This window comes from Poecilia formosa, unplaced genomic scaffold, assembly GCF_000485575.1.
Source record: "Poecilia formosa unplaced genomic scaffold, Poecilia_formosa-5.1.2 Scaffold525, whole genome shotgun sequence".
NCBI lineage: Eukaryota > Metazoa > Chordata > Actinopteri > Cyprinodontiformes > Poeciliidae > Poecilia > Poecilia formosa.
This window is the reverse complement of record NW_006800464.1, coordinates 28,062-41,344: the sequence shown is the minus strand read 5'-3', so window position 1 is coordinate 41,344 and position 13,283 is coordinate 28,062. Positions and strand designations below refer to the sequence as shown.

The following is a 13,283-nucleotide window of genomic DNA, read 5'->3' as shown; positions in this document are numbered from 1 at the left end:
AAGTTCAACCCTTTCTGCTTGACTTAGCATTTTTGACTTAGTATTTTTGACTTAGTATTTTTTCAACTAACCAATTAATAATTTGAAATGTGATCGCAGAAGGTGCTCAATTGGAGATTTTTCTTACACAATTCAAACCAAGAGAAACTAAAATTGTGCCTAAAGGTTGAACATACTATTTACAAAGATTGTTGTTTTTTTATCGTAAATGCAAAATGTTTATGTTTTTGTACAGTTTTGGCTTAATTACTGCCCAGAGTGTGTTGTTGTTTCAGCAAATGGACTTTTTTTGAGTCTGTAAGCTTTAGTTAACAATCGATTTCTAAATTAGTTGACAATCTTTTTGATAACCAATTAATCGTGATTTATCATTTCAATTTGACCAAAAAGAAAAAAACAATCTTGGAAGTGTAGATACCATTAAAAAGTGATCAAATGCTAATGAAGATAATGTGTTGGTTGAAACCTGCTGTTAATATGTGATAGAAATCAACACCCTGAGTTCCTTAGCTTTTGTTTCTTAACTTTCTATTCACTTTACAACCTTAAATGATTACTTTTACTGCTAAATTACATGTTATAATGATATAATAACTATTGCTCAGATTGTCTTCGTTGAAGACGCTCTTATTTTGAGCTTACTTGACACAATATTTAGCAGTAAGAATCATTTTCGATGAACAGTGCTGAATTCTTTGCAGTGAGACACATTGTATTTATTGTGAAAGCACTAATGGCCAATTATCACATGTCGGTGGACAAGCAGGAGAAATAAACAGGTAAAAAAAAAAAGCATCCGGCACCGTTCTCCCAAAACCTTTCACTGGTGGAGAAGTCCTTTGCAAAACACATTATCTTTGACATCAACAAGAGGCTGCCGGTTGTTTTGCTCCTCTGTCTGTCGACTCTTCCGCCTGCTTGTCTAAGTGAAAAATATGATGAATGCGATAGACGAGTGGAGCTCGCGGCTGCTTTAACTCCCATCCTCTCCCATCCATCAGCCCCGCTCGCGTCTTTCTCTTCCACTCTCCTACCCCTCTTCTTCTTAGTCACACCTCTCGTCCCCCTTCATGCGTTCAGCCCGCTAGTCTTCTCCTCAGCGCTTTTCTCATCTCTTCCTCTCTCTTTTCCACTCGTCTGTCTGTTTTGTTTTGTTTTTTTTACCTCATTCCTATTCCTCTCTCACCCAAAGCGCCACCGTGTCACCGCATAAAGGGCCGAGTCTTTCCCGCAGTGTGTCTGCGTGTGTAACGGGCTCGTGATTAGCCGATGTAAAGCGAAGGACAACTCGACGGGTCTCCTCATTCCTTGTCATCCTTTCATAATGAGGAGATGAGACGAGAGCTAACCGTCTACCCCACACAGACACGCAAATGTCATAATTGTTTATAGTCGGGCAGGTTCAAGCCAGCTAAGTCTGGTCTTTTGCGTTTGGACCTGTGATGGTGAGAAGATTGTGTAAAATGTCAGAAATGTTCAGCTTTTTTTTTTTTTTAAATTGTGTGTCTATGTGTGTTTGTTTTAACAGCCGTTTGGTGTGAATCAGCCAGGCCCTTATGTCATGTACACCACAGTGGACTCTAATGGCTACTTGAAAAATGCCTCAGGTGAGCACTTTTCTGTTTTTAGTCGGTATTTTTTAATAGCAGCTCTCACTCCTCGTTTTAAACGGCTCTCCTCAGTGATGGAACATTGGCAAGTAGCATTTATTTTCCTGAAAAATATACTGCCTCAGGTTTTTTTTATATCACCGTTAAACTGATCTCACTGCAAAAACACAAAATCTTACCAAGTAATTTTGGTCTAATTTCGAATGTAAATATCTTAATAAAATACTTATTCCATTGGCAGATTATTTCACTTGTAGCAAGACATTTTTCCCATGTTATAAGTTAAATTATCTAACAATAGAACAAGTACTTTTTCATCAGTATTAAGGAATTATTTACTTAAAACAAGCTTCTGTATCTTGCTGAAAAGTTCATTGTAAATTAGTTTTGTCTTATGTCAAGCGTACTAAGATATTTGCACTAGAAACTGGACCAAAATTACTTGGTAAGATTTTTTGTTTTTGCAGTGAAGTCAGACCAATTTACTGATCAAGACGGGTGAGGCTGGAATTTGGGATTTTTTTTCTTGTATTTGAAACCAGGAGTGTTTTAAACTAGGGCTGTTGTTTGTTGTATCATCAGTCTGTATCCGCAAAAATGGTTCAAATTCTTCACTTAGAGCCCCAAATGAATTGCTTGTGCGCTGATATAAGTGCACATAATGTTCTGTGTGTCAGGGTTTGTCATTATACGCAACACAACACGAGCCTCTGTGTTTGCTGGAATGGTTGATGTTTAATCGCAAACATTGATTCTCGGGTTGTAAAGGATCAGGGATTCTGCTCCCCTGTATATTAACACTTCCTCCGCCTCTGAAGATGACAAACACTTCCACATCCCAGCTACATAAGATGAAATTACTGGAGGTCTGAAGGATACGAAGGTAGAGTGAGACAGATGTTGGAGTAGATAAGACACGACGCTGAGGACAGCAGCGCATTACACTGACACTGAGGAGCGCCATATTAGCTACACCCAGTCTCGCTGTTAGACTGTGGGAAGGACACAGAGCCGATGAGGACAAGATGCACTGACAGCCCGGGGTCAGAGATATATATAGTCGTGCGCTGCATAATCTCACTCTGTCAGATTTGGTTGTTTCATTTGTCTCTTGGCGCAGCTGGGGTGGATACATATTTAAAGAATGAGTAGATGGATCACAGTTCAACATCATAATTATTTCACTCTCCCTTAGACAGCTACAATCGTCAGGATGCAAAACAGACTTTCCTCAGAGGGACTTTTAATTCTTCTACAAACACTAAATATACAGTGGACTGTTTTTTTTTATTTGTAGGTTTTAAATCAGGACAGTTTATTTGCTCTTCAAAGTGTAACATATGCGGTTAACTGGGCACTGACGGCTACAGCAAAGAGGGAGGGAGAGGAGGGGTGGGCTTTTACCGCCAGCACCCACGCCTACTGCGGTGAAAATGGACAGTAATTCAACATCCCACGGAATGAGGAGGCAGCAGAAAGTCACGGCTAGCTGAAGTTAGGAGTTTCAAAAGGCCGAACTTTGGTGGAGATACGCAGAGGGAACAACTTTAGTGTTTTTTCACTCCGTTAAGCTCTGACCACAGTCTAAGATTCTTAAAGCCGCCTGCAGGGATTTGCTGCCATTCAGTCGCAAAAGCTTTACCGAGGTTGGTCCGTTCGCAGCCGCCATGCCAATTCATCCCCTGGTGTTGGATGTGGTTCAGGTTGTGTGCATGCAAGTCAAGTTATTTCCTGCACCAAGCAGGTATACAATTGTTGTCTAGTGCATAAAGATTTAACCGTGCTGAAGTGAAGGCTTTTCACCAGGTTTTAGTGAGCGCGTAGTAGTTACTGTGAAGATTTTCTTCAGTTTCACTCACTCACTTGCATCAGTGCACAAATCATTTTATTAAGAAGTACTTACACAACACTCACATCACCACGAAGCCTGACTACAGAACACTTGTGCCAGCTGAACTTGTACAGCAATGCATCAAGATAATTGTAATCCATTAGTATAAAATAAAAAAGTACCATATTTGTGCAGATAGATAAGATGTACTACACAGAGTGAGGAGGAGAATTAATTGCGTGCATTAAACCTTTTTGTCTTAAATTAACCCTTTATGTCCTAAATTAACCATCTGCGTCCTAAATTTAAAATCTCCGCCTGGATATTATTTTAATTGCACGCAGTTCTTTAAATGTCTTATTAGTAAACATATTTGCCCATTTATCCATAACAACTGGAACTTTCAATATCTAGGAGTTATTTTCACAATTTAACATCTATTAAAAGAGAAAGTAGTAATCCCTAACCTTTTCTGAAACACAGATAAACACATGAATTTGGGCAAGGATTTTTTGTGGGAGGAGGAGGTGTGTTTAAACTTAGGAAAACACAATGAAGTGTATCGGCAGCTAGTATCATGGAAGCCAAGAGCGAACGTTTTCCGCATCTGCTTTTTCCCCATGGTTTTCTCGAGATCACAGTATGTGAGTGATGAACCTGATTCCCAGTTGGCCACGTTTGTTTACGCTGAACTCGCGTTTGGTCTTGAGAGGTTTTGCGAGACACCTGAATGTTGGTGAGTGAAATCGGTTAGTGTGTGGTGTGTTGCTCCTGCCTTGTGGCTGAACACCACAGTACGACCAAACCGGTTAATCCTATGATTTTTATCACCGTGTGTGTGGTGTCAAGTTTTGAAAATCAGATGACAATTTTAAAATCCTGCTGTGTGAACCTAAAGGTATCCCTTGGATTCTCTATTTTCACGTTTTTTGTTTTCGCTGGAAAGAAACATTAATTTTAAACACCTCTCTGTTTTAAATGCTGTCCATCATGAGAACCACTTCTATATTTCTTTTTCTCAGTTTCTAAACAAAGGGCACAAAGAGAGGAGAAGAGTTGCCAACGGCTTTGCTGGCACAGATCCCAAGACCCCTAATTTAACAGAAAGAAAGTGCGACGAGGGAGCTGTGTGCATGCGTGTGCGTGTGCGTGTGCGTGTGTGTGTGTGTGTGTGTGTGCAGTAATTTAAAGTGTATTTATTCTGTAGCTTGTGGGTCAGGAAACAGCTACTGAGAATGCCAGAAATGAGCAATGACAGACTGCGCACACAAACACACACTATAACGTGTGGCTCTTTACTGGGGTCCAGTGTTCTTCACTTACCCTTCACCCTCCTGAAGGGAAAAAAGAGCAGAGAGGAAAGGAGAGACAATAAAACACTCGGAGAAAAAGGCAATAAGAAGTAAAGAAATAGCTGGTATAACAGAAAGGAATGATAGGTAAAGGTTAAGAGTTATAGCATAAAAACAAAAGATAGTGGTAGTCTGATTAAAGTCATTTTAGTCTCACAAAACTTCAGAAAACGCACTGATGGCACAAATCTGTTAATTACTATACCCACATATGCTGGTACATTAAAGATATGCAGAAGTTATAATGTCAACCTTGAACATGCAGCAAAAGGTCAGCAGCAATCCTGTAATACTCTGCATCGTGTCCGTGGCCATGTGCAGTCTTTGTCCGTGAAGTAGAACTCTTCAAATGTGACTCGATTTCTTATGGGCCAACCTGAAAAATCTCCTGTGGGCTTCCATGGGTGAAAAACATCACCTTGGTTATGCACCACAGCTACCTGTGGAAAATGATTCTGTGAAGCTGATTGTTTCAGGAGAACAGAGGTGATGGTGTTGGAGCAATTTGTTATTCACTGCGGTTTTCACTGGGCCGCCATTTTCTTAGTGTTAATTCACACAAGCAAGATTTTTATGCCGATTTATTTTTTTTGTTCCAGTTTTTCCCTTCCGACAAGGATGGATCTGGATGACTAAAGATTATTTTAAGATAAATTCTTGCTGTGCGTGGCGTGTTCAGAGTGATCTGAGGTCGGGGGCACCCCGATCTAAAATCGGGATTATTCATTATGTTTGATAGTCTTGCCCCGATATGGCGACTTGTGGGTGTGGCCCGAGGTCTGTTGAATGTAATGTGTAGCCAATCAGAAAGCGAGGAAATACGAAGGGAATCCAAAATATACAGAAGACAAAGCACAGTCCATTGTCAGCACAAAGTCTGGTGGATGTTGTAGGAAGTTTAACCTTCTGTTAAATATGCAAACTATTGCCATTGCTCCTTAGTTGGCCATGTTTGTTTACTCTTTTCAGATTTTCCATCAAAAATGTTGGTGAGTGAAAATCAGTTAATGTATGGTGCGTTTCTCCTGCTGTGTGGCTCAACACCACACACAGTACAACCAGACCTGTCCTACCAAGGACAGTTTATCGTCATGTTCTGAAAATTGGCAAACAATTTTTAAAATGTTGTCATGTGAACCAGGCTTTAGGACTTGTTTCAATTATCTCTCTCCACGCTGGCATTGCTGAAATTGAATTCTGAGTAAAAGTGAGTCGTCTGAGCGAACCCCAGCTGTCTCTGATACAAAGATACAATGCTATCACTTTTTAAAGATGAACTCAAAAACAAGCTTGAGGTCTCTTTCTGTTGAAAGAACATATTTCCTTTCCACTGTCGTCACATTTTTGCTTGCTATGGATTACTGCAAGATCATTTACACAAAGCAGCCAACTGGGCTTCCTCAGACTTTACCAAATTAGTATAAAACTCCAAACCTGATTGTCCTGTACGTCACTTCTTGGTTTTCTCCTTAAACTAAGTACCTCACACCTTTGACATTTGAACCAAAGAGTTGCTTTCTTCCAGGTGATTGCGTGAAATTGCAGCACCACCTCCTGTGTCCATATGTGCTCTGTTTGTCGCAAAGACATTCGCATCTGGGTGTATGCACTTTGTGACTTTCTGACTTTGCGTGTGCAAGCGAGTGTGGATGTGTTTGCTGTACCGTGCCTCTTACTAAGCAGGGTGGATGGATGAGTCTGGACTGTGCTTCTGACAACACCACACCTCATTATCAACAAAATCCTGCTGAGACTCCGAGAGGAGGGGGCTGGAAGACCAGCAGGTGGGATTGTGGAGATGAATAGTTGATGGTATTCATTAAGAACCTTTTTTAATGTTCACTCTCTTGTTCTGTGGACACTAAATTATGCTGAGCAGGAAAAAAAAACACCACAGGGTAATTCTTTCAGGTTCACACATGGATGTGTATCAGTTAGCTATGGATTTAATTATATTTTAGGAACTGGAGAGTTTCCTTTCCATCTGTTATTATTATTATTAGGCCCGAGCAGCTAAGCGCTGCGAAGGCCTATTTATTATTATTATTATTATTATTATTATTATTATTTACCTTTTTTATTTGCTGAAACTAGGACAGCAATCTATGTTGTTGAGTTTGTTGAGACTGATGTTGATTCAAGTAATTAAAAGCCCCAATCCGACATGGTTCTGTAATGTCTCCTGGTTAATTCAGATATAGACAACTCTTAACAACGACCCTACAAGCTGACCTCAGATCGAGCTTACTAGATTTACATGCAGATAAACTGCTAGTAATGCCAATCAGCTGGTTTGGACCACCAGCAGGGGATTCTTGCTGTTACATTGATGCTCGTTCCTCTAAAACCCATTTTCTCCATGGATGTGGCTTTGTCTCCATGTCTAGATCCTGTGCAGCTTCTCCTTATTTTTTGGGACTACAACCTCAGGGGAGATAAAAACCAGACTTGAAACAAAAGAGACTCAAATCACTGGCAGAAAAGCACATACTCTGTCAACTGAATGAGGCAACATGCAGCAAACAAATATACAGAAAGATTTTGGAGACAATGGCAGCTTAATAGTATGTTCAGACCGAATGTGATTTGAGTTTCAGGGTGTCTGGTTTACATGCAAAGTCTATGTGGAGATGCGTCCAAGGGACGTTGAAAAGTCTCTTAGAGCGGCTTACATGTCTTGTGCATCGTATTTTGATGCGTTTTATGTGTCTATCTCTGCTCCTTTTGAGAGTTTGATGCATATAAAGCACATCCTAAGCGGCAGACACTAGACTTGGAAAACAAGAAATTTTACAGCTGGATACAGAGTAAAATTTGACAGAGCGCCGATTAATCTGAGGTTCCATGTGACGTAGTGAACTGTAGTTGGTGACCTGGCAGTAGATGCAGGCACCATTGCGAGTCACTGGGTCGTCAAACTGGGCTCAGGTGAGACGAAAATAGTGCTGGACGCGACTTTCGTCAGCACGCAGCTCCCAGAGCAGGTGCTGAAACTTCCCAAACTCAGAAATCATCAGAATTATCAGATGAATCCACACACGGCGCAGAGTCTGGATTCACCTGTTTCACTGAAAGAAACCATCTGGGGACGCTGGACGCCTTTTTGACACACACAACACATTCTGACTGAACACAGCGCAAGGGTACCTATACAACAGGTCATCATCGAAGAATCAACCACACCATCCACCTACATTCCTGTCAATATTCACGCCAACTTGGCTAGAACTGAACCAGACATTAGCCGGCTGGAGCGGGACTTGACAATGGAGAAGAGGCTCACATATGCCACACCACAGGATGGTTTTTTGTTGTTTGAGGAGACTTTGCAGGAGTTCCTTGTACCTTTCCCATCCCCCACTTTTCTTGGCCCCATCCTGCACCTCAATTTCAATGCAACAGAGACACTGAGGCGGGGGGAGGCTCTGTTTACAGCAAGCAGCGAACTCTCCATCACACCACCTGCAGCTCCAATTTTGATGCACGTTAGACATGCAAACCTGCATTCATTGGAAATTGAAAGCAGTGGTGAAGCTCACTGTATAATTTTATGCATAGTTTGTTCTGAAGTGACCAGGAGGAAAAAACAAACGTCTGGAGACATGTATTTTGTTCTAAATATTAGTGTATGGTTTTACTCTGTTTGCTGTACCTTTACATGTTCCCCGTTCAGTATTTGAGGATTCACACGATGAAAGTCTGGAGGAATTTTTTGATCTAATATTCATCAGAAGCTTAATGCTCAATTATTGTTTTAAATGTCTCGTTCAGTATGCAAAAGCTACAAAAAAAATTGTCTTCGGCACATTCTCACTCCAGTGCTTGTATAAACCTCATTATTACACAAAAGAGTCTGAATGACTGTTGCCATTACAGATGTGAGAAACGGGCATCAACAACCCCTAGCAGTTCATTATCTGCCTTGGTGCTAAAACTTAGTTAAAGGTGTTGAAAAGAGAGTAACATTAAAGAGAAACAAATGTTCAAAAAGGCAGAATAAAACATGAAAACAAGCAGCGTTCATTTGAAGGAAAACTGTACCGGCTAAAGTCAATGTTTAGTTCTCTGCAGTCCTTCCAATTAGACTAATGAGTTTGTGGGATTAGCAGTGGCCCACACACAATACACTACATATTTAGTAAAATGCAGCAGCTCATCAAAAATTCCAAAAAAATAAAAAATCTCAATTCAAAACCAAGTAAACAGTAAGTGGTACCCAAGTCTCAGACTCTTTTATTGCCAGTTATATGAAGGATAATCTCTAAGCACATAGGGAGGATTTAAAATCTGCAGGTAAGATGGAGGAGTAGGTGTTGGATGGGAGAAATGCATTGGGTTGAAAGCAGAGAAAATCAGGGGGTGTTGAGGATGAGGCTGAAGGTGTAGAGTGGACGACTGCAGACAAAAAAAACGCACTGGAGAGAGAATGAAAGTGGAATATAGGAAACCATGGGAGGCTGGAGTAGCAGAGTGCATAGAGATCAGAGGGGAAAAAAAGCTAAGAAGAAAGAAAGTATCAGAGTGAAGGGAGGGAAAAAAACAAAAAGAGGTAACTGTCCCTAGAGATGCTGAGAACAACTATTGATCAGGCTTAGCTAGCTCTTTCACTTCCCTGTTCTTCACTCGATCACTCTGCCTTTTTTCCCCCTTTAACTTCTCACCTGTTAATCTCTCCTCCAGCCTTTCTCAGTTACAAAGGAAGGCCAGCAGAATGTTGAACTCTATCTGGGCCTGGTTCTGTTCAGCCCAGTGAACAGTCATCCTCCAAACATCACTGACTGTTAGCAATTAAAGGGCTTTTATGTTTTCCTACATTCAGATCCTCTGCTTAAGACGGAATAAAAGGATAGCCATTAACGGCCATTTTGTGAAATACAGACCCATTCAATAAATTGGAATATTATTGGAAAATCCCATTTATTCTTAGGAACTCTGTCACCAAGTGAAAGACATTACATTGATTAATTTCACCGAGATGTACGTTTGAAAGCTTTTATTTCTGTTTACTGTGATTTTCTGCTTATAGCTAATGAAAGCATGACATTTAAAATTTAAATATTTCATCAAACTAATAAAATATATATTTAAAAAAAAACAAATGTGGGCTTAATAAAAAGTATATTTAATCCCCGCTTAAAGGTTATTTCCAAAAGATATCTTAATCTGACAAATAAGACTTATGGGATGTATAGTTTAATTTGCTGAGTGCAGCATTCCAAAATGTCGGACTGCTTTTAATAAAACTGCCTTTTCATTTGCCACGATGAGTCATTGGTTTGGCAAATGAGACTATAACCCGTCCCAGTTATAAAATGTTTGCAAACTTGACAAACATATGGAGGTTAAATGGGCAGATTGGTACTTGTTGTTGACGAAGACAAAATTCAAAGAATTTGAATTTCCTGTTGGTTTGCAGTTTGGTTTTAGTGAGACCTGAATAGTTGTTATTTTGGATTTGAGTTAGCTGCAGCTCATTATGAGCAACATTGTAATATAGCCGATGATATTTAAGTTAAACTGCTACAGCGCCATGCCTACATTTCTTTGAGTTACAGCAATAATGTGGATGATTGTTCATTTTCCTCTGTAAAAAAGAGACATGCAATTTTCTAAGTGCAAGAACTTGTTCGGTGGCTCGTTGTTGTGTGCTGCCAGCCTGTTAAAAAGGGCTTCGGTGTTAGGTGTTGTTAGGTGCGTGTGATTTTTGTTTTCAGAAAGCATTTCCAACCTCTTTAAGGCTGAGTTCGTCTGCTGCTCTTTCTGCTTCGTGGCTTTTGTGTGGATCACATTAAGACTGCAGGCACGTTACGACGACATCGCCGACCCAGAGTGAGAGTTGTTTGTTAGCTTTTACCTTTTCAAGCCTGATATGAGATGAGTATTGGAAAGGAAAAACAGAGACTTTTTGGCCCAACTTTCATTTTATTTTTTCATTATTTAACATAAAAGGGTCTATAACTTATTGTGCAACGGCTGCTTTCAGACTTGCTACGAAGTCTAGCCTTTTAGTTCAGAATTGATCAGTATTTATATCAAAGGTATAAATATAAAGTTATTTGGATTCACTCCCACTTTCATGATAACAACAATAACCTGGTGGACCTCTGAGATTTATTTTACAGTGTAGCTTACCTTTTTTTCCCTCTCCCTGTCTCTTCTGCTTCAACAATTGCCATTTTTCTTAATTCAGTTCAATTTCTTCATTCAGATCTGGTTACTATGGAGACCATCGAAGTACAGTGAACTCGTTGTCAAGTTGATGAAAACCAGTTTGAAATAATTTGAGGTAAAATGGATAATCTCATGTTGTTTCCACCAAACTCTGACCCCCATCGTCTGTCGCAGGAGAAGTTTACACTTTCCTGACCAGGAATCTTGTTTCTAATCTTGTATGGCCCAAGATTAGATTTTAGCCTCTGTCGCGTTTTAAGACGGCAGGATGGTCACCCGGTGTGGTCCTCTGCTGCTGTGGCCCATCTGCCTCACGGTTTTAACGCTCTGTGCGTTCAGAGATTATATTTCACATACCGACCTTCACATTAATTAGACTTTTTCCATCCAGCAGCTGCTGTTTACTGAATTTCTTCATATTTTTCTGACCATTCTCGGTAAAAGTAGATCAGCAGATTCTGGAAAAACTCAACTCGGCTGGTACCAACATACCCTACTACGATCAAAGTCATTTAAATCCTCTTTTGGATTCATTATGATGTGTGCTTTCAACTTCATCAGGTTGTCTTAGATAAGTTCATTGAGTCGCTGCCATGTGACAGGCTGGTTACAAAGCAATTGAATAGCAATAAAGTGGAGTTTATGTAAACAAGAGCATAATATCCCTATCACATTTACCTGTATCTGCCTTTCGTTTTAATAAAATGATGTGAAGCTCTAAATGAATAATGTTCCAGCAATAACTTCCTATTTGTATCACGCTGTCGACAATTACAAAATTAGATGTTGTAGTACAGCATATTAGTGGTGGGAGATTAATCCTATTTTTTGATCTACACCTCATTAAACATGACAAACATAGAGGAGCATATTACATGGTTCCACCACGAGACTGGAGTAAAATAGCTGAACTTAGCCGCCACCGCTAACTGGAAAGCTCATTACAACCTTTAACGGAAAGTTTGTAATTACCCACATACACGACTACAACAATAATATATAAGGTGATTATTAACATAATTTTATATTGTAAAATAACTGCTGCTGTTCATGAAAAGTCATTGACATGGAATTATGTCAGTGTGACCGTGTTTTTTCCGCTGAGTCATAACTGGCTAGCTAGCGAGTTAGCTAATCACACAGTTCTAAATATAAATAGACTTTATAAAAAGATAGCAGAGAAACAACAAATCACTAAGAATGATTTTGTTTTAGTTACAGTGAAATGAGAGAACTCATTATCTGGTGATTTAGGTTAGCTGTTTGTTAGTTCTCTCTGCATGAATAAAGATTAAGAAACCCGAGGAGATTCCATCCTCTGAGCGTCTACAGCCTTAATTTACCTGATAGTCAGCTGGTCATTTTGGGCACTCAGACTGTGTATAACACTGAGCTTTAATCCACAGAAAAGTATGTGGGGTGGGGGGAATGAATCAAAATGAAACAGTCGCATTTCATCATAAGTAACATACCCTTTCCTGAATTGAATACCCAACTAGGAGCCATAGGAAGCATTAAACACAGTTGAAAAATGTGACACAACTTGATCTGTCACAACCAGTTTTTGTTTTTCGGCCGAAACCTACAGATGCATGTCATAAGTGTGACACCGGAGCAGCTCAGAAAAGCTTTTATTCTCCAGTGAGGCAGATGCTGCAAACAGAACGCTGTTTTTGTAGGTTGCAAACTTTGCGTTTTGGTCTCATTCTGTCAAAACCGTTTGAAATAAAACAAGGCATAAGACAAAAACAATATTTGCTTAGCGTTTTCCACAAACGAACTTCAGCCTCCCAGTGAATATATTCTACATTTGTGTGGATCTTTTTGGTGTGAGGATATTATTTCACACGGGATTTTCCCATCCAACTGAGGCCCGAGTCATTACCGGGTGTAAAACTCTATAACAATGCATAATTGATGAGAAGCAAGCAATGCATAGATAAGGACACGCCATGCTGATAATTAGAAAAGAAGCACAAATGTGGGAAAAGGAGGTGTTTGAAATTCATATGTGAAGATTGTTTTTCTCCTGCAGTGCAGTTGATATTTCACACATGATGCAATGAAACACACTTGTGTGGCTGGGTGAGACTATTACCTGCCTTTGGCTGTGTGTCTTTTAAAGTTATTTTTATCAAAATTTCCTTTAAAAATGCCACAGCTGCTTTTTTTCTTATTTTTGTGGTTATTGTTGATTGATTTATTTCTAAAGAGACATATCCTAGAGTTAGCCATAAAGGCTAGTTTTCATCTGCCTTCCCTCTTGATACAATCAATATAGATACAATAGTGCAGTACTGACAACTTAAATGGCTTCTT

The 13,283-nt window shown here is 39.8% G+C and overlaps 1 protein-coding gene across 1 annotated transcript in view; it reads left to right on the top strand.

The window, feature by feature from the left end:
- itfg1 (integrin alpha FG-GAP repeat containing 1) overlaps positions 1-13,283 on the top strand; it is a 149,654-nt gene that overhangs the window by 123,327 nt on the left and 13,044 nt on the right. The window contains exon 14 of the mRNA XM_007540226.2: positions 1,529-1,607. Coding sequence (XP_007540288.1) covers positions 1,529-1,607 — 79 coding nt within the window. The remainder of the gene's footprint in view (positions 1-1,528; positions 1,608-13,283) is intronic.